This window comes from Psittacula echo (assembly GCF_963264785.1).
Source record: "Psittacula echo genome assembly, chromosome: 15".
Taxonomy (NCBI): domain Eukaryota; kingdom Metazoa; phylum Chordata; class Aves; order Psittaciformes; family Psittacidae; genus Psittacula; species Psittacula echo.
Genome location: NC_137751.1, coordinates 6,029,090 through 6,053,538, shown reverse-complemented (window position 1 = coordinate 6,053,538; position 24,449 = coordinate 6,029,090). Strand labels below are relative to the sequence as shown.

Sequence of the window (24,449 nt, the reverse complement as noted above, 5' to 3'; positions counted from 1 at the left end):
AAGTGGGAAATCATACTCCCCTCACAGAATTCATTTGCTAAATTCGCTCTTCTAGGCCCCTCCTAAAAAAGCTCTTCATTCTCCTACTCAGTGGTGTAGTCCTCCTCTGTACTCGCCCCAGCTGAGATTCTTTTTTGCCTCTTCACGTAGCAGACCAGAACTGTACATAGCATTTGAGATGAGCTCTCACAGCAGAGGCTTATATAATGCTATGGTACTTGCATAGCTGGACTAGAAATACCTTGCCTTACATAGCTTGATGTTTTTATCATATACTAGCTGATTAAAGCATGATTAAAACCCTCCAACTCCTCCGTCACTAATGAGCATCCACTTTAGAGCAGAGGTTGTGGGTTTTTCATCAGTCCTCAATAAATGACTTTTCACACAAATGGTTTCAAGTTGATTTTCTCTTCTAGTTCTCAAGGTCATTCAGCTGATCCTCTAAGATACCTTAAGACTCTTGAGCATTGATACCTTCCATCTCTAGTGATCTGGTTGATGGTACAGTAAACCCACCAATAGGGATGCACAGCAATTCCCTTTGGGAGAATGAGCTGCCCCAGCAGAGGCAGGTGTGCACCATCGTCTCATAAAGCTGCAATGCCAGCAAGTACACGCTAAGAGAAAGGTCCATAAAAACCTTCCTGGTATATATGGGCCTGACAATCAGAAATAGCTTCAAGGAACACTTTTGCATTACCACTTGTTAGCATTTGTCAATCCCGAACCGGGCTGAAGACTGTAATTTTCTAGTCAATGCTTTATAAGCAAGGTCAGAGGGAACAAACACTACAATAAAAAATATGCAAGACATCAGCAGAAGAACCTAGTCATGATCCTCAGAATACAAGAAAGAGGAAGGGTTGTTTGCACAATTAATGGGCCCAGAATAACATCCTTCACGTCCATCAATGGAAGTGGCATTTACAGTGCTTAAACATAAAGACTTCAGATGACAAACAGGAAATCATGGGGAAATAAATGGCACCAACTGCATGCATGAAGAGACAGCACTCTACGATGCAAAAGAAGTTTCAGGTTTCCTACCAGAGACCCACTGCAGCATTGCCTGGATGCTTGGAGCTGTGCAGCAAATGCCAAGCTGCGAGCTGCAGCCAGGGAACACATAATTAATGTGATTAGGAGCACACAGAGCTAGCATGCTCTGCTGACTGAAGAGCCCAGTAGCATAATTACTGTTTTCTATACTAGCTCTATGTCTGAACAAATCTCAAAGCCTGGTTAGTTTTAGACTGCTGTGTAAACGTCAATAAAAATCCCAGAAGTGCCAGTTCATCAGCATTCCCAGCACAGAAATGGTGAAAATATCACTGCATTTCCATGCTGTTAACATCAGGCAAAAAAGTCTCCATTCTTCAGTCTAACCTTAGAGTTTGTAATAAGGTAACATCTCCCCCAAGTGAATGCTTATTATGAAAGCTAATTAATTGCTTTCCAGTAATGAGAAGTCTTTGGTGTTCAAAGAAAGCAAAATTCACTACACAGGAATTAAACAGTGTTTATTGAAACAAAGCTTCCCCCCCAGTTAAAGACCTGTCTCTGATTAACATCATTACAAATAAAACCAAAGAAACTCAACATACAGACATACAAAGTATGTATAGGCAGGAAATGTGAGCTAAAAAAAGGAAAATCAGTCAAAAATCCATAGCATTAATTGAAGAAAAACTAAAGCAATGCTTTGTAGTTGCCAAGACTTCCCTGGGGGATGGAGAGTCAATGCTTATCTGCCTTCCTTAGAAGAGACAATTTTGATTAATATCAGACCCATCTGACTCAGCCTATTAAACCCTGAAGGAAGGATATTCTTCAGATACAAGAGATATGTCTTTGATTAATAATTCTACCATATTGCCATTCCAAGCATTAACAAATGCATGGGTACCTGTGGAAAGAGAAAGCCTTTGAATTCTATGGAAAGGAACTAGCTCACACTAATAGACCTGTTCTCCTTCGTCCAGATCTGACAGTTGTATGACAATCTTCCTCCTGCCTTCTGCCGAACAAGTCGAAGTGTCAATGTTGCCACTACTTTCTTGCAAAGAAGACAACGGTTAGATAATTCAGCTTTACATATTGTGAGAAAGCAAAGTTACTTCAGATGTTCTGAATGGTTTGTCTAAAGACCCTGGCAATCTGTCTAGAGATTCCTCTTCAGAGCTGTCACAGCTTAATACATCACAACAGGCTACAGGATCATGGCCATTAAGAGTGCACTCTGACCTACCAAGTGCATATCTTCAGCAAAATGCATTAAATCACTTAGCCCACTACACTGCACTACCATGCACGGTGTAACTAATGCCAAATTGTCACACACAGAGTGGGGAAAAAGTCGGTGGAATATCATCTATTGAGCTTTTCCTGGAAGCCCTAGCTTCACTCAGCACCAGCCTCCTCACCATAGCTGAGCATTTCTCCTGATGCTGGCAATCAGTCTCTTGCAGTAGTCTCTGTAGTTCACAGGTTTGACATCCATTGCTGTAGCTTTGATACGAGATTCATCCTGTGAAGGAGAAATAAGGCATGGAAAAGAACTCTGAGCACTCCAGGCATTTGGTTCTAACCTCCTTCTGTCCCAGCCACGTATGGCTCTTGGTACCAGGGTTAGCTGGGAGTACAAACACGACTCCCCGAGCTCCCACCTTGTTTTCATTCAAAACAAGCCTAGTTTGATGAACCTGAGAGGGAGCAGTGTTGGTGACAGTGGATCCCTCCTTCAGCGCTCAAGACTGACAGTATTTACTGTGAGCAAGTATCTTTGGAAACTTCTCCCCACGAAGAGGAGGAAGCCACCTCCAACGAAGACAAGTCAACCTACAAAAGCCACGTGCTGCATTATTTGCCTTTGGCGGGGGGGGGGGGTTACTTACATTGTAAGTCTCCAGTTTCACTCGGATCCTGAACTCATACGTGTTGAAGTTTGCATTCTGGAACACTTCTTCAAAGGCCTGCTCATTCTGTGGGAAGGACAAAGGCAGATATCAGCTGCAGCCACTCCAGGCTTCCGACAGTGCCATGAACTTTCAGAACAGCTCCTCTTTTGCTAAGGTTGGCAAAAGAGTGAAACTAACTGGATCACGGAGGCAGAGCTGAATCTTCCATCACAGTTTAGATGCCAAACCCATAACTTTAAGTTTTAAAGAAAAAGTTAAGTTCAAGGTGAAGGCTTTTTAGCTCCCTAAGCAAAATTACTCATAGTTGCACCAAACCTGCAACCAAGTGTATAGAATGACCATACAATAAACCTACATGAGATTCTCTCATGGTGCTCAACAGGCCCATTCTGATGTTCTGCTGTGACCACAAACACTGATGGAGTTAATTATTTCCTCATTAATTGTCTCATTAGGCATTCTGTTTCTCTGCTTCTCCATCAAGGCTCTATCTATCCTTCACATGCTGACACGGACCTATTTAAGAGAATGTTCTATAAAAAAAGAGTGGATGCATGTTCCAAACGTGCTTTTATAACCATTAGAAAACTCATATTTATAACATAAGCTGCTTCTAATTACCATATGAACACCAAACATCACCATTTATAACAGACAATTTGTCAAAACAGAAGAGAAGCAGACAAGTTGTGGAAACCATGGAGAAAAAAAAAGTTTATTTTGGTAAAAATTAGTTGTAAAAAAACCTTTGCTGACATTCCCCAACAATTCTGCAGCCCCACGATGATACAGGCAAGTAATTATTAATGTATTTATCTACCAGATGCACTTGACTTCATCAGTCACTCCAGCAGCAGACAGAGCATCTGATCTGGAGCTGAACCCACCTCAGTTCCACTCCCATTCCAAGTGCTACATCTGCTGTTTTTAAATGCACCCAGCACTATTTTACACTACACAGTGATTCTCTGAAGGTTTAGAAAAACACAACAAATGAAGGTGAACAGGAGTAGCCAGTTTCACAGCCTGCAGAATTCAGGCATATCCTTCCTGAATATTAAAAACCCCTTCTTCTGACCATTGTATGGATTAGAGGATAAGAAAACTCCCTTAATAAAGCATTTGGCTTCTGTTTCCAGCTCTGCCACAAACGATGCTAACCATTAGTGAGTGGAAAATGCCGTTAGCATACCAGTCACTGCTACCCTACATTACCTCCTCTGGTAACAAGCACAGTGGAGAAGCAGATGAAAAACCTTCCATGCATATCTATGCTTAGCATGGTCACTGCCTGTGTGTGGACTCAATATATACTGTGAGCAGTGGAAAGACTCCCACCAACTTCACAGGGCAGTGCATCAGGTCTTCAGAGAAAAACCACTAAGAAAAGCTCACTGAAAACGCATCAAGCACCATTTTTAAAGGCTCATAAAAGTGTCAAATCAAAACCAATTTCTCCTGGAACACAAAGCATTCCTGCTCAAGAGCTCATTCCATATTATGTTCCATTTTCTACCCTCAGCCATTTCCATTAGGCAGCTCTTCAAAAGACATTACCTGTTTGCACTGCTACATAGGATCTGCTGTCTCTCCTTCCCCACCCAGTTTTCTTCAGCATTAAAGGTGACTAAGAAATTTTGTTTGAACTCTAGCAGAGATTCAGCAGGAGTGAAGTAAGAAAATATTGACTAGTTAAGAATGTCTGAGAATGGAAATGCAGAAGCACAAGCGCATCTAATTAGAATGCCAGAGCAATACAGCTTCCTTCAGAACAGAGGTATCCAGCCTTCATAATATCACAAAACGTGAGCATCCCAGAGCCACAAGCTTTGTAGCACTTACCTTAGGCAGCCAGGTGCAGGAGTGTCTAACACCCATTCTTGTATATGTATTACTGGACAACTAGCCCTGCTTTTCAGAAGCAATGAGGTCTGTAACAGTGTCTCAGGACAAGCAAGACAACAGCCTCAACAACCCCCCCCGCGCTTCAGTTCCCTCCCTCAGCCAAGCAATGGGTTAACCAACAACTGGTATATTTACGAAGCCCCAGTGTGATCCAGCCTGGGAGTACATCAACGCTAATATGCAATTCAAGAACTTATTCTGCTTTCTATATCATCATTTAAAAACCAAAAAGAAACCACACAGATTTTATATAGCAGACAACTAAAAACCAGGAAAAGATTTAGGCTGCAAGAAAGAAAACGCAGCAGAGAAGCACACAGTGACAAAGGGAAAAACACACTGTATGTTACTGTTTAATGATTTACAACCTTAAGAACTGTTTTAATCTGTCAAGGAAAGATCACTTGAGCATCTCTGCCAATGACCTATTTTAGAAGTCATCGTTTTCACATGACCCACCAAGTTTCTGGTGGTATTTCAGGGAGAAGAGCCTTCAGCAGTGGGCTAAAATGTATTAGTTCAAAAAGCTTCCTGCCTACTTACAAAGATACATACAAAGTGTTCTGGAACTTTCTGGCTTTGTAAACAATTTTTTGGAACACATTAGGGATAATGTTGCTAATGTTCAGGGCTAAACCAATTCTTTTGCAGATGCTTCCAATCTAGGTACAATGATAACACAACCTGTCCTTTCTATTGGAGTTTAACGTGTTAAAGCCGTCAGCGCTCTAAAGGCTGTAGGACTCAGTTGTCTCTCAAGGTCTCAGGTGACAAGGACAGGCTGATCTCATTTTTCAAAGCCAAAAGAACTCAGAGGTAGACAGACTGCCTGTGGGAGCAAACTATGGGGGAAACCAAGCAAATCTCTGTTCTCCAGGCAGATGGCCCATGGAAAATAATCCTGAGGAGAGTAAACAAGGCCCTGCCAAGAACTATGGATTAGGGAGCAGCAGTGATTTGTGAATTTGTAAAAGATACTGAAGTCCAACATCTGGAGAGCACTCCTAGGCTGGCAGGCCCTGAGCTAGCCTACCACCCAGAGAATGGGCAACATCAAACTCTTGCCAAATGAAGTAGGACACCCCTTTCATATGGCACATTTTAATAATGCTGTTAATTTCCACAGCAACTACATCAACATAATCCACTGCCTTTGCCACCCCTGCTGACTTAGGAGTGCTGTATGTGCAGACACAAGGATGACATCATGCTCGCTGATGAATCAGTACTGGTGTACATAGAATCATATCATAGAACCACAGACTGGTTTGAGTTGGAAAGGACCTTAAAGCTCATTCAGTTCCAACCCTCTGCCACAGGCAGGGACATCTTCCACTAGAGCAGCTTGCTCCAAGGCCCATTCAACCTGGTCTTGGAACACTGCCAGGGATGGGGCAGCCACAGCTTCTGTGGGCACCCTGTGCCAGTGTCTCTCAAAGTCACTATTACAAGAACACTTCCTTACCAGGAAGATCAAAGCAAGCAAGAAATGTGTGAGCAGCCCAAGAGCAGGACGTGCGAACGCAGTTCAACTTCCAGAGATTCACTAAAAATAAGCTTACTGACTGACCTTTTCTTTCAGTTCTCCCAGGAAAGCTGCATTTTGTCCAAGAATGAATTCTGCTGCCTCTTGGAAACAAGTCACCCACTGATACTCCAGACAGTCTGCAATGGTCACCTAAAAACCAACCAAACCCAAAAGATTATTTCACCCACTTGCCTATTCCCCAAGGAGGACAGTACAGAGGAGAAATTTATGTCACTGCTATAGAGAGTTCTAGATTTCCAGTAACTATGAGAGCCCTGTGTACTGTAGCTACTTTCCATCACTGAGGGTGGAAGGCACAGACTTTACACCTTCTTTTTTAAAGCTCCATAGAATGTCACAGTAACAACTCAAGTTAATATTGACAGTACATTGTGTCACAAGAAAAGGCCAACAACATCACAATGGTACATACTAATGGGATATCCAGCTCTGCTGTCACAGATGAGCTGCGAGCAAGAACAAGTAGCCCAGAAGAGCCACTTCCAAGGGGAACACCAGTGATACTACAAACTGCTTTTACTTTGTACATACCTGAGTACTTAAGACATGTAATACCATGTTATGAGGAAACTATCAAAACATTCAAGGACAAGACAGAGCAGTAAAAAGATCAAGCACTAGCTTAACATGCATTTCCTGGCTGCTTTGACAATTAGGAATGGGAAAATAGGAGACACCCTGTTCTGATTGTACTCTCAGTATCCTCTTTATAGTCTACAAGAATGATTCTGCTATGTCAAGTAGCTCTGCGTTCCTAGAAGTTATCCACTAGAAATTGTGCCGAAGCAGTCTGTGTTTTAGTGAGGCTGCAGGGATAGCTCCCTTCTCTCTGCATGCCCACCTGGCACAGCACTTCTGAGAAGCAGATACAACTCTAACTTCTAATGTAAACCAGAACAAGGTTCAATGCTTATAGTATAAGTGGGCATCACAATAATGATCCCTAGACAACCTTCTGAGGCAGGTTCCATTAAAACATGAGACAGAACAATACCTACCAAAAAAAAAGAGAATGTACTAAATATAGGTAGCAGCTGTAAAAGTGCAATTACTGCTCTCCAGAAATGCCATTTACTTCAGTTTATCTTCACTACTGAAGAGGCGTAGGCCATCTGTACTCTGCACTGCATAGTACACTTGGAAACCAGAAGCAACTGAGCTAGCATCAACTTTTTGGCAAAGCAAAAAGCTTTTAATTGGAGTACTAGGAAAACAAACTGCTAATCAGCTCAATGAAACATCCCTCACTCAGGTACAGCACACAAGCCATTTCAATACCCTCGAACCCACAGGCATCACAATACTCCAACACCTTCCTCTCTGGGAAGATTTCTGTTTGGATTGTACAAGGAAAAGGGGCAAGCAACACACTCTTCCATTTACTCACCAGGAGCATCATGCGGTACTTGAAGTTGGGGAACTCATTGTCACACTTTTCACAACGATACAGTCCGTTTTGCTGGTCTACCACTTTCTTATTGCAATCCGGAGAGGGACATGCCTGGTACATACAGTTCTCCTTGCGCAGATGTACGACTGTGCCCACACAGCTAAAATAATCCGCCTAGGAGAGTGAGTGTGCAAATTAGCCTCAAAATACCCAGTGTTTTCCAATTCCGAATTAACTACAAAGCAAGGCACCCCATACTTGGGATATTTAGGATTAGAAAGCTTAACAGCTCCGGATTATTGGGAAACTGGAAATCAAGCCCTCTGTTGCAGTAATTGTCAGGCTTCCATTATGTTAACTAAAGCCCCTACAGCAAGATGATTTTGTGTTTCCATCGCAGGGAACTCCAATTGCTGGGTTTTCTTTAGATAAAGCATATTTGCTTCACCATTGTGTCTGTTCAAATCTCCACTTTTTCACAGGATTAAGATTCTCTGCTTTCCTATGCTGCTTTTGGGAGCCAATACAAAACCCAGAAAGGCTCCTGTGTAGTATTACAGATAAGCATTTGATTAAACTATAGCCTGCAGAACAAAATACCCACTCACCATACTAAAATAATCATCCTAATGGCTTAAGGCCACGCTCAAATCTTTTAGCAGATAAACAGAGGTTGCTTAAGAAGCACAGAAAAGAGCTGAATTACAGGTAAGGTTTTCTTTCCTTAGAATCATTTGGGTTATTATTTTATTATTTGGGTTATTATATTAACCATTTTCCTTAGAATGGTTTGGGTTGGAAAGGACCTTAAGGATCATCCAGTTCCAAGCCCCTGCCATGGGCAGGGATGCCTCACACTAGACCAAGTCACCCAAGGCTCTGTCCAACCTGGCCTTGAACACTGCCAGGGATGGAGCATTTACTACTTCTTTGGGCAACGTGTGCCAGCACCCCACCACCCTCACAGTAAAGAACTTCCTTATCTCTAACCTGAACTTCCTCTGTTTAAGTTTATACCCACCATCCCTTGTCCTATCACTATAAACCCTGATGAAGAAGTTCCTGCATATCCCAAACAGATCAGCATTGAAGTTTTTGGGGAAAAATAATTAAAAATCAGTCAAAAAGCAGTATAAGCCCAGAAGTCACTGGTCTGGAATGCCAGAGACCTAGTTTTATTCCTAGCTTTTCTATTGACCAAGCATGCACCCTTGAAAACCACTTCCTCCTAATGTACCTGTTTCTTCTAGAACATTTTGTGCTATTTATATGACCATCTCTGGGGCAAACTCCTCCTTCCCCCCACTTATACAAGGCTGAGAATTCTCTTGCAAACATAATATCATGTTGCAACAGCAGCAACAAGCCTGAATTTATTTGAAGCAGAAAAAGTATACTTATTAGCATAAATTCTGAGAGAATAAGCCCATCCTGCTCAACAACTGGACTACTTCACGCAGGCATTCTGCTTATTGAAGTCTAGCCTTTTATTTCCTCCCCAATCCACAAGGCTTGCACTCAGTGGCCACGCTTTACCTTATCTCCTTGGCCCAAGTTCTCAGCTTTGGCTTCATACAAAGTTTTCCAGTTGGTATTTGTTCCAAGTGCTGGCCCACCCCTCACATCAGAGATTGAAGTACATTCCAGAAGCTGCCCCTCCGAGTCGAACCTGGAACCACAGAGATGCACTTCTATTTTCAGATAGCAGACCATACACACTTATCGAAAGCTCACATTTAGTTCCATGGACTTAATACATGAGGGATTTTTTTTATCAATGATTGCAAAGGAAACTATTACAATCATTTGTGTCTATTGCAAACAAAAATAGCATTTCAGAGTAAGTTAATAGTCTGACTTAATTAGCGTTGTATTTTACAGACCTATGAGAGGAGGACAAGCTTTGTTCTATATAACTGCAATTTGTTTGCCAGCTAGTGGTCAAACCACGCACTGCACGCTCCTTAAAGGAAGCCAGATAACAAGATTTAAGGGCATCAAGATATTTCCATAATTAAAATTAAATTACACGCTACCATTATCTTCACAGCAGCTTTGAAAGGAAAAGCAAAGAGCATTGAAAAGATTATGCTTTCTCTGTCAAAGTAAGAAAGGACAGCTTTGCAGCAAGAGGTTGTGCTGCCATCCTGCTGTGGTGGGCTTCTTTTGTGATCTGAGTAACGCACCAATGAGACTCACAAAAATTAACTTAAAAGTGTGACAGTAATAGCGAAAACCCACAATCAATCTTATCTCCAATAAATATGAGAGAGCCACAGCCCAGTGACAAATAGAGGATGCCACTGTATTTCATCCATGTTTGGGTGATATAACTAGAACTTAAAACCCAAGATTCACGAATCTGATGCTGTCAGCACTCAACACTACTTGTACACATGCCACATGCCATCATATTAGCAGCTAGAGCAGACAATTTAGCAACTACCTACAGCAGAAGCTACAAACCACCAAGAAATCACTGTTTTCCTGACAGCAATGAAAAAAGTTAGCTTGCTACCTGAAAAATATGTAATAAGGAATGTACACTGGAAGAAGGGAACATAGCTCTTCCAGTCCATACAGAGCATGTATCAGATTCCACACCATGGGACAAGCCTGAGAATAAAAGAGTGTTTTCTCAGATCATGCCTCAGAAAGCGGAGCTGGTCAAGTCTGATTTCACGCTGCCTTCCAAGGCTTTGGGTTAGCATGCACTACTCCCATTTTGATTTTGCAAGGTCTGTCATGGAATTACAAGCTTCTGAATTGAAGACAGCCTTTCAGGCTCCAGTGCTTTCAAAGAAGAGAAGCGCCTATAACCTTAGAACCCATCTCCTTTGCTACCTTTCTTCAGTACTATACAGACTGCTCTGATAGAGAAAAACAGTAAAACAAATACTCCAGCAGGCTAATATGTTTATATCAACAGAAACACACAGTCATACCATCCTCGGAGCTTAAAAGCCTCTGGGGTATCAGGGTTGATGACAACTGTACTCGAGGACAGTACAGACAGGCTTCTACCGCCAAAATCAGAGACTCTGGCTCCTTTGATGGCTATCACAGGTTGTCTAGAACCATCAAACTGTTCAGCCTGCATGTGTGAAAAAACAGAACACATTAGTAGTGTGCTACAGTGAAGGTACTGAACTTGTGGTCATAACTCACAGAGCACGACAAGAGATCAAATGTGAATCAAACTATCTTGCTGTATTTAGAAGATAAGGTATCACTGGGAGTTTAAAGCAGCTAACAAATAAAGCTGCAATCCTAACATTTCCTGGGGAACCAGAGATCCTTAAGTCACACTGCCAGGTGGGGAAAAAAGGGATTAGGCCCCTCCATTAGGAAGATTTTAGAAAGGGGAATGGGTTATTGGAATGGAGGCTTCTCCAAAAAGGAGGAATTATTTGGTCATATTAGACCCTTCAGGAGATGAAACCACTCACTTGGCTTGACTGGCCAGTCATGTCTATTCTACTATAACTGAAACAGCAGAAGTGCAGGTGTGCTGACCAAACACTTTCTCCTGACTCTCCATTTTCTGTTTTTAATCTCATAAAGCAGCTTTAATGCTGTTCAATTGCCATCAGTTTGTTATCCGAGGAGTCTTGACACTAACAAAGATCCTTTTGGCATGAGAGAGGTTTTGAAAGGTATAGATTTTCTGGACCCCACATCACTTAGCAAGCAAGGGGAGGGTCATGTGCTTAAAGATTACGAACAAGCTGGAGTTAGCAGCAGCATTCAATGTATCCATGAGATGCAGAAAACACGAAACATCTCAGCATTTAGGGCAATGCCTGTGTAAAATGCAGACCCTCATCTCTGTTGGAAGAGTTATGGCAGGAATTGATCACCAGTAGCTTCTCCTTTAACAACCTTGTTCAGCCTCAAAACTTGGTGATATTGAACTTCAGTTTACTTCAGTTGTATCAGCAGATGGTTAACAGTGTTTAGCTATCTCCAGTATCAGTGCACTTGATCATTTAGCCATAAAGCATCACTGTCAAGCTGGCAGGATCACTCCCATTTTATAGACTGGAACATAAATCCCTGAGTATCTACAACACCAGTGGAAAACAAAGTAGCCTGTTAACAGGACAAAGCAGCATGTTTACTGCAAGTACTCAAACTTGAAATTCTAAGGCTCTGGTGCTTTAAACTAGTCTGAGATACAGCTTCTCAACCCCTTTGTTAAGCAGCAATTTACGCATGGTAACATGTATCCCACCCTATGAATAAAATTCATCTTGAACGAGGCCACTGTAGTCACCAGGCTTTTCCATAATCAAACTGCAACTCATATCCTTTCCTAAGCCAGAAACCTGTTATCTTAAGTCTTTTGGTTTGAGACATAACGTCTGCAGTTGTTCAGAACACATTAGTCAGATCACGTCAGCAGTTTGTCAGAGAAAGGTTAAGAACATCACACCTGAATGAAACCAGACAGTCTTTCACCTTCTCTCTGCCCTGATCCTTAAGCACCCAGGACTCCGTCTCAGTGCTATGTCCATCTTGGATGACAACAGCACATTCGTTTCCTCACCCTACACAAAGAGACCTTTGCTTAAGAACAGGTAAGACTGAACATACCTCGTTTCCCCACAGCGTAGCTGTCACCAGCTTCCCTGACGTATCCATCAGATAGACGTTCCTCTTTGATACCTCCCTATTGTTAGATTTCACTGTAATTTTAGTGACATCTTCATAGCTCTTACAAATTCCAATTACATCTGAAAAATAGTTAACAATTGAATTAGAGTTACCCAAGGGTCACAATTGGGGAATACAAGATCACAAGAAAAGAATTCAAACCTACTGTCAGATTTCTACCTTGTATCCTAGCTCCCTATTCAAATCAAATCTGATATGGAAATTAAGCATATTATGGTAGGAACGCTCCACTACAGAACTCTTCAGTGCTTTAATTTTGTTGATGAATTCATTAAGATATTCATGAATGCAAGCCTCACCACATTAGCGAGATCAAGGCATTGTACTATCTCTTCCCATCACATTCTGCCAAAGGATTTCAGCCCTCATCCTGTTAGACTCACTCTTGCTGTTTAAACACAAGTCTCTCAGGCAAGAGGTTTCAAAGTGACTGTAACACAACTGTAAGCAACTCGCTGGTGCCTTCACTGCAGCCCCATGACTGTGATGTGCAATTTAAACTTAAGTCTGCATGTTTGGGTGAGTAAGAGACTGCACCATCCTCTTTGCACCCCTTAAATATATCCTATTTTTAATATTATAGATCTACCTTTAATATTGCTAGCTGAAAGCCTCTGAATCACATGCATCTTGTGCCTGAGAAACCTGAGAACCCTCGCCCCCACCCCAGCCTCTGATTTTCCGGAGTACTCTGCCCAACCAATGACAGAAAAACAAACCTCCAATACTTCACAAAGCAAGCCAAAACAGTCATGCAACTTGGACTTGGATGCAACGAATCATGCCAACATCACTACAGAGATAATTAGATAGTGAAAGAAAGCAAGACCACAGAAGGTATGAAACGCACACGTGCTGAGCAAGGACATTTTCCCCTCAGCCCTTTTCTGTGCAAAACAGTAATCATAGTACAATAAACAAGTATCAGTTACTGGCTCTTGTTTGAAGCACGAGTTTGAAGGAAAACTATTATATATTGTTAGCAGAAGAGGGCAAAGGCATCTTAAAACAGGAAGGCTGCACAAGGTATTTTTAATGGCAGCCACCACTGGCTATTTAAGAGATCACGACACTAGAAGCATTGTAGGCTCACTACCTCCCCAGCATTCAGGGCACAAAAGTAAGACTTCAAAGCTTTAAAGCTTGCAATTTTGCTACTTAGACTGACCAACTATTGAGTCTTTGGGTGTGTTCTCCAAGTCAGAGATGGATACAAACTCAAACTGAACAGATGGAAGATGCTGGGCATCATCACAGGGCACAACTGAAGTCTCATTAGTGAATGTAATCTCATAGTCATTCTTAACAGCTGTATATTGCTTGTTAGCAGTCTTCAAATAGCCTTTGGTAAAATAATATACCTACAGGAAAAAGCAATGAAACAGAGGATATTATCAGAAGTCAGAGACAGAAAATAGATTGTGTTCACCTTTAAAAATCCTCTCTCTTTTCTAGCTCATGTCAGTCTGTGAAAGCACAATGCTACCATACCTTGTTCAATTCAATGAGCGGAAAGAACTTGTCTGCTTGATCATTGAATGCAGTAGCTCTAATCTCACCCTGCAGGAAAACAGGAGAGCTGGTCAGAGCTTGAAATTCAGCATGAAAACAAACTAAAAAGAAATCTTTGCAATGTTAAGTGGCATCAGTTCTACAAGACACAATGTGGTCTGCCAGGCTAGCTCTAGGCATGCGAGAAACAAACATTCTCCTCACATTTGTAGTTATAGATAAAACAACCTGTTCTACACCTGACCATCAAATCTCATTTTCAAGTCTCATTATTGTATCTTAAGCTTCAGAATGAAATGCATAAGGGCTACATTATATATAAACCTCTGAAGAGGTACTCATAAACCTGGCATTGATTGCCATTACATGCAAAGAGAAAATTCAAATAGATCACACAGCTCCACAAGTTAGCCCACAGTATATTGTGCTATCTCCCACTCACACATGATATGTCAAGTCTTTAAGTGAGAATTAATAACAATTATAAAATCGCTGGATATAAATATTGGGTTGGGGTTTTTTTACATCTGAACAGAGACAGTATGCAGAGAAAACAAATAGCTGATGGCACCATGTTACATTATTAACCTTGCATTTTATACTAAACATAACCTAGCAGAATCTTGTTTGTTTTCATGACAGGAGGCTGTAATTTGATAAGAGGTTTGACAAACTGCAAGTTTAGTTAGATTAACCAGATACCATTCCCCAAACAAACCACAGATGAAATTTCCTAGTATTACAATAATTTGCACTCTGATTTCCTCATGGAAATGAAAGCTTATAATAACTCAGAGGCAATGCTCCTCTCACTCCTTGTTTTGTAAGGTGGATCTAAGCAAGGATGAAAGCTCAGTCTCAATCCACAGGAAACCACCACAAACCTCAATATTAGGCTGTCAGTTTCCATAAACAACTATATCTTGAAGCTGCAAAAATTCAGTCACAGACAATAGAATTTGATGAAAAATAATCAGTAACACCAGACATTTAAGACTCAATTCTGGGTAAAACTGGGTCGTTGATGCTCAATTAATGAATACAGAAACACAAGCTTCAGTTGTAATAAAAAGCACCATTTCCTACAATACACTTTATTTCCCCTAGTCTGTTTTTATGAAGGGCTCATCAGCATCTGGCATACATTATTCTCTTCCTCAACATATGACACTTACGCTTTCATCAACTAGCTCTATAGAAAAGAGCTTCCCTTCACCACGGGAGTTGCTCCATGTGCGGATCTGTCCTTTCTGGGTAACACGAGCGCAGATGGTCCACCTGAAATCACGCAAGAAATCAGTGTTCTGTGTATTGTTTTTTGTATTAAGAACAGATTGAATTGACAAACCTTTAGAACTGGAATGTCACTTTTAAAAAGCCAAAATCTTCCCACTGCACCCCAGCAACTCTACCTGCTTCTCGGCTGCTTTCCATTTTAATGGCCTAAACCACTAAAGGTAGAAAGCTGTAGAGAAAGCAACAAAGCCAGCCATAAAGCATCTCATAGGATAATAGTGGCAAACAATCCTTCTGCACAGAAGCAGGTCTCAAATCTTTGACTCTTCCAGGGTACATTTCTCAGACAGCAGTTTGCCTGTTCTGAACAGCCATGCTAGAACTCAAGAGCTCAATTATAGGATTCACATTTAACTCGGGTAATCAAATCAGTTTGCATAACTTAAAAATGTCATTCACGACATAATTACATCCTCATGCTTTTCAACAGAACAGTAGCCGAAGTGAATAGCTTACTGAGCTGTTTTGTCTTAAGTTACCAAAAAGGTTGCTTTAGGAGACAAAAAAAAAAAAAAAAAGAAGAGAAGTCAATTGATTTTCAACTAAAATATTAAGAACCTGTCATGCCCAGCAGGGGAACTTCACCAAGGCAATGCAGAGGCAAACCTTAGATTGTCAGAGCGTTGATGAAATTAATCCCCCCCTCAAAACAGAACAAAACCCCCCCACCAAACAAGGAACAAAACCCAAACCAAAGCCCATACGGTTGGGAAGGGATTTTTTTCTTTGTTTCTCTGGGTGGTTTTGCTGTTATTGTTGGTTTCATTTGTTTAAAGTTAACCAATAAAGCCAAAAGAACTCCAAGAATGATTTGACAGAGAGTCATACATGAGAAAGCAAAAAGAAGCTATTGTTCTTTCAGGCCTGTGACATTGAGTTAATACCTGGCACACCACAATAACTCACTTTGATTGGTATGGATTCAGGCTGGCAATCGGCACTACTTTGGCCTGTGATCCCCCTGGTGTCTTCATGGTGCTGGGAGCACTTGCTTTACCAAACTGGTTTGAGGGAGGGTGGTACTTCGGAGCAGCAGAACCTTTCAAAAACCACAGCAGAGCACAAAGAATTTCAGCCTTGCAGACAAAAGCCAGGTGAAAACCAACTCATGGTGCCAGGTGAAGCAGAACTACTCCCTCCAAGCTATGGGGAGCCATGCAGAAGACTTAACACGGGGTAGGCACCTAAAGCTCCATTCACATGGACACCACAGCATGGCTTAAAGTTCATGGAATCATTTCTACTCTTGGTCTCAAGTATTTCCTAGACACTCTCAGACCTTTACAGCATTTACACTGGAAGTGGGGATGTGTCCAAAGTCAATCACTTAAACCATGTTTAAGAGGGAAACAACTAGTTAGCAGTAAATCATCTAAAATATGGCACATCAAACTTTAGATCTACACCATTTAAGGAAATAACTAAGGAATAGTACTCCACTATCAAATAATCAAATAATTTCCTGACACAAAGCAATACTACTAATTCTAAACTCATTCTTGTCAATGTATAAGCATAAAACTCTTACAATCAGCTTTAAGTACAGGAAGGAAGAGCTTGTTTTCTGCTGCAATAAGCAAGTGTCAGAATTTTACTATTTAAACTACTTCTTAACACATGGATAAAGAATACAGACAAGTTAAAGCAGCACCAAGAGCTAGGACTGACATCTTTCTTGCTTTAAAAAAAAGTCTACAAGCTGACATTTAAATTGACAGCCTTTTTCAGCATCTCATTAGAGCCTTGATCAAAACCCCCTGCATTTATAGATACACTATCAAGTAACTTCAGTCCTGTACCACCTAAATTGTTTGGCCTCAGCATAACACATCTGTTGGCCAGCTCTACACTGCAGCCTGCTTGGGTGTCCATAGAGCACTGCTTCAAGAAGGCACAATTCCACCAGACTAGATGTTCAGTTTACACTGCTCCATCAGTTTCCCCCCTTTTTTTCCCCTTGGGAAAGAAGGAAGTGGAACAGATTTTCCCCCTGTTTTTAAGAATTTATTATTAAATCCAAGTGTACAATAGCCTCTTGAGAGAATTCATCTTTTCAAGCTATGGGTTAGTGTTTAATGAAGTGTTTCTTGTGCAACACCATCATAGAAACATTCTTTTCCTAATTTGAACTATAGCTTTGCACCACATAAATGGAAAGCAGAATCCCTGCCCCCGATTACTCTTACCTGCCACTGACAAATTGCCATTTGGTTGTTGTGGTTTGCTGGGTGCTGGGTTTGCCGCTGGAGCTGAAGAACGTTGCTGCCCTTGCCCTGTAATCAAATAGAGAGACCAGAGAGTACAGCAGGGAGCACAGTAATTAAAACTACCTTTAAACCTTGGTAGGAAATAAGACTGGTATGAAGTTCATTTAAAACACAGAACACATGCTAAAATTCTGGTGTTCTAGACACAGCAGTAGCAAGCTCTCTGTTGAACCATATTACCATGGAGAAATTTCAGTCAGATCTCTTTCCCCAAGCGACTGCTTTCTACTTTGAAAGAACTCAGGGTTGACACTTATTTAAAAGGACAGCACTGAAGTAATCTTGACAACTTCTCAGTGGTGATAGGCCTCCACTGCTCTGACAGGTAGTTTCTGTTACTACCTAAGAGCTAAGAAAAAAAAACTGTAGGAGAATTCCCTCTTGAAACTCAGAAATGGTCAAAACCCACTGGGGAAAGTCAAACCTGAAGCTAACATAAGACAAAGAAAACACCTGCTATATTTTATTGCCAAAATATGAAGATATTTAACGTGGGTGTGATGGAGTCGTCATTTCAGCATTCACCGGGGTTCCTCTTGGGACGCAGCAGTCTATTGCACAGGGAGAAAAGTGATGGCATAGTAAGTACATATTGTTCAATTTTTCAGATTCTAGGACTTTCACTTGCCTTATCCTGATGATAAATTACACAAGAAAGAGCACAGTGACTTATCTAGAGAAATAGTACATTAGAAGACTAATCTACCGTTCAAAAATTTAAATTCCTTTACAGAATACTTGTCCTATCCTATTTTGCCTCCAGATGAGAAAATAGCCAATATTTTCCCATCTCTTTGGAGGTAAGTAATGCTTAAGCCATTGGTTTGCAGGAAGTAATAGGCCTGAGCAGGCAAAACCTCCCTGCTTTGCGATGCAAAGAAGATGGTCAGAGAAAGTGGATAAAGAAGGTCAAGACCAAGCCTTAAGCAACACAAGGAGCAAAACCAGAGAATCCCATACAGAAGAGCAAGAAAGGATGGCACAGAAGGAAGGAGGAGCAACACAGGGAAACCTTGATGCAGCATCACCTGATGTTGGATAGTCTACAGAGGTAACCCTCTGCTTATATTTAATCCAGAACAAGGTCCTTGCACTAAACCCAGTCTGCTCCCCTAAGCTGCCGCAGTAGAGTCACATCGGTGAGCTGGTGACGGCAATCTCCCTGGCAACAGTGACGTCAAAGAGCAATGTGAATTTACTGCAGAATCCACTAGATGGAGAAACCAGATTTCACCCTCCTCAGCTGCCTCAGGTATGGGAAGGACCCAGGTAGGGTCAGTGCTCATCATCCTAAACCCATCTTGTGTAAGGAGAGAAGAAAGGGAAAAACCCAACAAAACACACTGAAAGTAAAACGCCTGGTCAGGGGAAGGATACTGAAGAAGAGGGATGTGACTATGAAACAGCAAGAGATTTCCTTGCTACTTTTGTTCCAAATGTTTTTTCCCCTAGGGTTTAAAAATAAACCAAACACCAAAAACTAAACCAAAGACCACTACATACATTAGAACCTCTGCGTGTTATAAAACACACATTCCCATTTCAAGGGCTGCCTACCCATCGCTGGTGTTTCTCAACAGATTAAGAATATATTAACACATTTCTGCATGTGTTCAAATACAGAAGTAGCAGAAATATCTCTCCAGTTTTCTCACTTGTAGAGTTTAAGGACTCAAACTATGATTTTGGGTGGTTGGTGGCCTACAGATCACTCAAGGTGCTCAGAAAATTGGCTCCTCTGCCTGGTTTTCACTGCTAGTTTTTATTACCAGAAGCTGAGAACACTTGAAATACCTAATGACATTTCTGCTCTATATCCCCAGTTAGTCAAACCCAAGGCCTTCAGCTAAAGCCAGGAACACAGCCCACTCTTATTTAATAGCCATAGAACAATCATCCTCTGCTTCCAATAATTTGTTGCCAGCAGGTACTGCTACAGAGCCATGGTGACAGAAAATCAGTCCCAGAACTGAGCAGCAGGATGGAGGGGGGAAAAGGAGGAAAGAAAACACACTTTGAAAGCATGTACACTAAAACACAATGGTGGGAAGGGCAAGAAGAGAGTTCAAGTGAAAGCGTAAGTACACAAACATTTCAACATTGAAAGACTAATGAGAGAAGTTCAACATAAGTAGCAAGTAATTGTCATAGTAAGAAGGAAGTCCAGCATCAGAGTAATTTGAATGAGATTAATGACAGTAATAACATTACCATCTAGTTTTCAACAAGAAGAAAACCTGCTCAGTCTTCATTTTCAATACTATTATGAAATGCTGCCTGAAAAGGGTTTCTTTTCTTATGATATGTATTAAGAAGATTGTGTCTCCAGTTTCCTTGTTAGGCAGATTAACCACCTACTGCTCAAGTGGAAAGTGGCCAAAAGCCAGCTTCTCACTCCCTGGGTCCTACTGGGGTATTACAGTCAAGGAAAGACTATTCCTTAATCCTAGATCTAGCAACTGGACATCTGTACTTCAAGTGAGACCAAAAGTGGAATTTTTAGAATACCTGAACTTTTCTCCATGAAAACCACAAAGTGCTTTTAGAGACTCATAGTGCTTTAGCTGAGTGTTTCTCAGAAACACAGTCTCTCGATATACACAGGAACTTAAAGAATCTGCAACTTGAAATATACCTCTGCCATTTTACCAAGGCCTCCATGACAAAATGAGGCAGTCCTGTAGAGCAGAAGCATGTTAAGCACACTTCATCTAAACTATTACTGTCCTCTGCAGATGAAACCCTAGTATCAAATAAAACGGTATGAGGTCTGCAGAATAAAGCTCGCTAAAATGAAATGCACAACACTTCAAATCCAGCATCTCTTAACTACCTACTGCAACACCACACTTACAATGCTCATAGACCCGTAGCATCTCCAAAAGTGTTGATTTGAAAATGTCATCGCCGAGTACTTTTGTAAACCCACACAAAGAACACAACTTTGATCAAAGTCATGGTAATTTTACCAAAATTTACAGTCTTAAAGGTATATTTTCAGCTCAGTTCTGTAACATAGCACATTCCCAGGCGTTTCTAAGCAACAATATAACTGAAAAACACTATAGTTCACAAGCTCTTGTACCACACAAGCAAGGGAAATGGGAGAAAGGCACAAAACAGTCTGCTCCACAGCTATTCTGAATATCTTGGTCTCTACAGCAACTGTGGGATTAAACCATAAAATCTGAGATGTCAACACATTTTTTAAACAGCAATTAGCTAAGTAACTATCAAAGGAACAAAGGATTCTTTTAGGCTCATTTAACAAACGCCCCTTTAATTCCCTAGGAAAAAAGAAAAGTTAATAAAGAAAGATGTCTCTGCCTTCACAACTAAGTCTAATATCTACCTCTATTAGTAAAGGAGCTTTTTAACCAGAATAGCAGTGTACCTACCACTACTGTCTGTCCAAAATATCCTACAGACAATTTTTGCCACTGATGCGTGGTCCCTAAGTAATAAAAAGATATTAGTTCACTTCCACTGAGGTGGGATCAAGAAAAGCAATTTGCTATTAAATTTCAGCAATTATCTGTATATACATCAATGACGGAGCTGTTCAAATATATTCTTCAGGTGCTTATTATCCTCTCTCTTCTTTAAAGACTAGAATTTGAAGAACAGAACCTACTTTTGAATGTATCTCAGGGGAAGGGAAGATATATATATATACATATCAATTCAAACAAACGCTTGCCTGAGAACTGTGAGCTCAGCACATGAAAATGAACACCACAGTTATGCAACATAATAAACCCAAAAGATTCATGGCAGCACCCAGTGTATCATGGTTTTCCAGGTAGCAGGGTAGGAAGAGGTGCTTAGGGAAGTCTGGTCTGTATGCTGGCCATGTTTTCATACCAGCCTCTCCTCTATGTACTTTGAGCAATCTAAGTTTTAGTGCTTCCTGAACCCAACATTCATGCAGAGGATGTATTGTTACGTTTAACAGCCTTTAATGGATTTCTCTTTCATGTCTAATTGCTTTTTGAACCTGTGCCAACTTTTGGCAGCTACCTCAACAAGTTCCATAATTTAACTCTGCAGTTTAGGGGATGTGGTACAGCCTTTGTTTTAAAACCACTACCTGACAACAGGAGAACTCAAGAGCATCAAATGAATGCAGAAAAGAAAGAGAGATTCATCATTCTTTATTCATCCCCTCCACACCGTCCCATACTTTCATAGATCATTATTACATCTTCCTCCTCCTGTTTTCTTTCCCGACAGAAGAAATTATAATCTATTTGATTACTCATTATAAGGAGACATAGAATAGCTGCTGCATACTTACTGGAACTCTAGGGAGAGACCATTAACATGGAATAAAAGCCTGTCGATGTTAACACAGGGTATAGATACTTCGCAATACCATGTAGAGACTGAATCTTCAGCCATGGTGAAGAGTTCATTAAAGTACAGACAAAACCCATTTTGTGTTATACATACAGAATGGATTTCAAGATCTGGACATCTGCTGCAGGCATAAGAAAGCTGTACATGTCTGACTGCTGCTTTTAAGTGAAATAGACAGATGAAAGCTACCATAACAGCCTGTTCAGAAAGGTATTTGTTTACAGAGGACACTCACCTTCATTATATGGCACTGGGTTGCCAATAGTCCCACCAACCTTATCAGCAGTTTTCAGAACATTTAAGTCCATCAGTATAACCACTCTCCTACAAACACAGAATAGACAGCAATAAAGACTTCCTTCTGCAAGTCTGTCACACTCTGAATATCCTTTGCAGCACATAAGAGAACCAACCATTAGGGGCTGGTTCTTTGGATGAGGAATCTGGAAGACAAAAGCTCTGCCTACTCAGCCCTCTCCCGAATAAGAATTCAGTCTATATCCTCCTAGACACATACATAGTCCAGGGTCAGGTTGGACGGTGCTTGGAGCAACCTGCTCTAGTGGAAGGTGTCCCTGCCCATGGCAGGGGTTGGAACTGGATGAGCTTTAGGGTCCCTTCAACCCAAACCAGTCTGGGATTCTATGATAGTTTTCCTATAATCACTCCACTCAGATCCCTTCTTGTTTTGCAGTATCTACCTCCCTTCCCTCAAATTTTCCTAAAAGGAAGACCAGATTCCAGAACATTAAGTAAGAAGAAATCTTCAGTTTCTTTTCCGCAGCAGATAATTTTAAGTGAATTTTAATAAAACTATGTAGAATTCGGAGTATTCCAACTGAGCTTTACATTACTAAACCACTGTACCAGACATATTTGAACCCACTGCAGCCACACTCTGTTTCTGCTACTGCCTGCACTGTGCACTTTCCCTTTTGCACCTTAGTACTTTCACCATCATTTGATAATCCCAATCAAAAGCATTTAGTATTTACAGAAAGTGCAGCTGCCTTTCTGTAGTAGTGGGCTTAAAAGAAACATACATACCTTCCATCTTTCAGGCTGTTGACAATGAACCTGTTAACCTGGCATACACATTGTGCTGATAAGCGTTCCTCTTCCACCAGAGAGTTCAGCTGTGTGGCCAACATGAATGCTGCAGAAACAGAAGGAAAACAAGGAAACAATTAACGCATTCCAGCCTTAAAAAGGGGCTGCCATGGCTGGCTGTAAGTTTTCCAGCCAGCCTAGTGTTATGTTACGTCTATCACTTGCTCAGTTAGTTAACACACAGAAAACAGTGTAACCGCTGACAAGATGCCAAAACCAAGCATAAGCTATATTACATTTATTTTCCCAAACTGTAGGGTGCAGTAATAGCTAGAATACCCGATGAAGTCAGAGAAATATTAAGCTCAATTACTTTAAAGCTGTTATGAAAACACACATAAATTTCAATATTTTCATTATTTTTTTGGTGAGCTTAAAACTCACAAAGAAAGTGTCAGAAGAGAATGACTGTCTAAATGCTAAAACGCAGTTGCATGCCCCAGAGTCCCATGTTCTTCTATTTCCCATAGAAGCCCCATTCTCCTTCAATTCTCATTTCACCTTGCACCTAGACATTAGACCAGGCCCTCCAGTACCCTTAGCATCCCCACACTTACAAAGCTCTCACTGTAGTCTGTCATACTCACAGGACAGTGTGTTCACCCCATCACTCATCAGCACTCGGTAACGCGGTGGCCCATTTCCTGTTGCAATAGCCCGCGTATTCTACGGGGAAAATCCAGATTGTTGATGCTTGTTTGTTCAGAAACCCTTCAAAACCATGAAGTGATTAACAAGTGACCTTTATTCAGCTTAGTTTCGGTTTTTTAAGCACTGTTATCAAAAGCATAGCCATGCAAACAAAATTCCATCAGCCTTGCTTGGCTCCTCTGACAAGGAAGTTTCGCTGCACTCAGAAGCCTACAAGGAAGCACTCACACTCACTAAAGGACTGGACAAGAGACAATGGAGTGTACTCACGATGACTTGTAGCACAGGCTTGCAGACGTTCTCCCCCTGCATTATGGCCTGGAGAACAGAAAAGAAGACCCTCAGAAAGGCATCACGACCTCGCTCAGGAGCGCTCCAGACCCACAGCTAATGGGAGAATGCCCTGGAACCACCAAAGACACAGGAATTGCCGTCCCCGCTGGACCCAGCCATGTCCCACGCTGCCTCCCAGGGCAAGGCCCCGCTCCGGGCCTGGTTTCTTCCCTCAGGACCGGGCCGGGCCCGTTTTCCCCAGGACCAGACTTGACCCCACAAGCCTTCACCAGTCCCATCCCCGAGCCCGCCCCATCGCAGCCGCCCCCACACCCCTCACCGCGATGGCGCCCTCACTCAGCCCCACGCTCATGGTGCTGCGTTTTCAGCCGCGCTCCGCCACTGCCGCCAAATCCTCCCGCCGCCCGGAGCCGGCCCTCCTCCTTCCGGTGCACGATTACACCAACACCGCACGTGACCCAGACAACGGCAATACAAGCGCTCCTATTGGTTGTTTAGCGTTGTACGGCGGAAGCGTT

The 24,449-nt window shown here is 41.6% G+C and overlaps 1 protein-coding gene across 1 annotated transcript; it reads right to left on the bottom strand.

Moving 5' to 3' along the window:
* Window positions 1-1,508: 1,508 nt before the first annotated feature.
* On the bottom strand, window positions 1,509-24,377 carry RPA1 (replication protein A1). The gene is made up of 17 exons (XM_080630151.1): window positions 24,251-24,377; window positions 23,908-23,955; window positions 23,574-23,652; window positions 22,924-23,032; window positions 22,112-22,200; window positions 17,437-17,523; window positions 16,157-16,289; window positions 15,130-15,232; window positions 13,934-14,002; window positions 13,611-13,803; window positions 12,362-12,501; window positions 10,711-10,859; window positions 9,302-9,434; window positions 7,763-7,939; window positions 6,397-6,504; window positions 2,898-2,984; window positions 1,509-2,530 (listed from the first exon to the last, which is right to left on the bottom strand). The coding sequence occupies exons 1-17, from the start codon at window positions 24,281-24,283 to the stop codon at window positions 2,423-2,425; spliced, it is 1,845 nt and encodes a 614-aa protein (XP_080486277.1). The 5' UTR covers window positions 24,284-24,377; the 3' UTR covers window positions 1,509-2,422.
* Window positions 24,378-24,449: the final 72 nt, after the last annotated feature.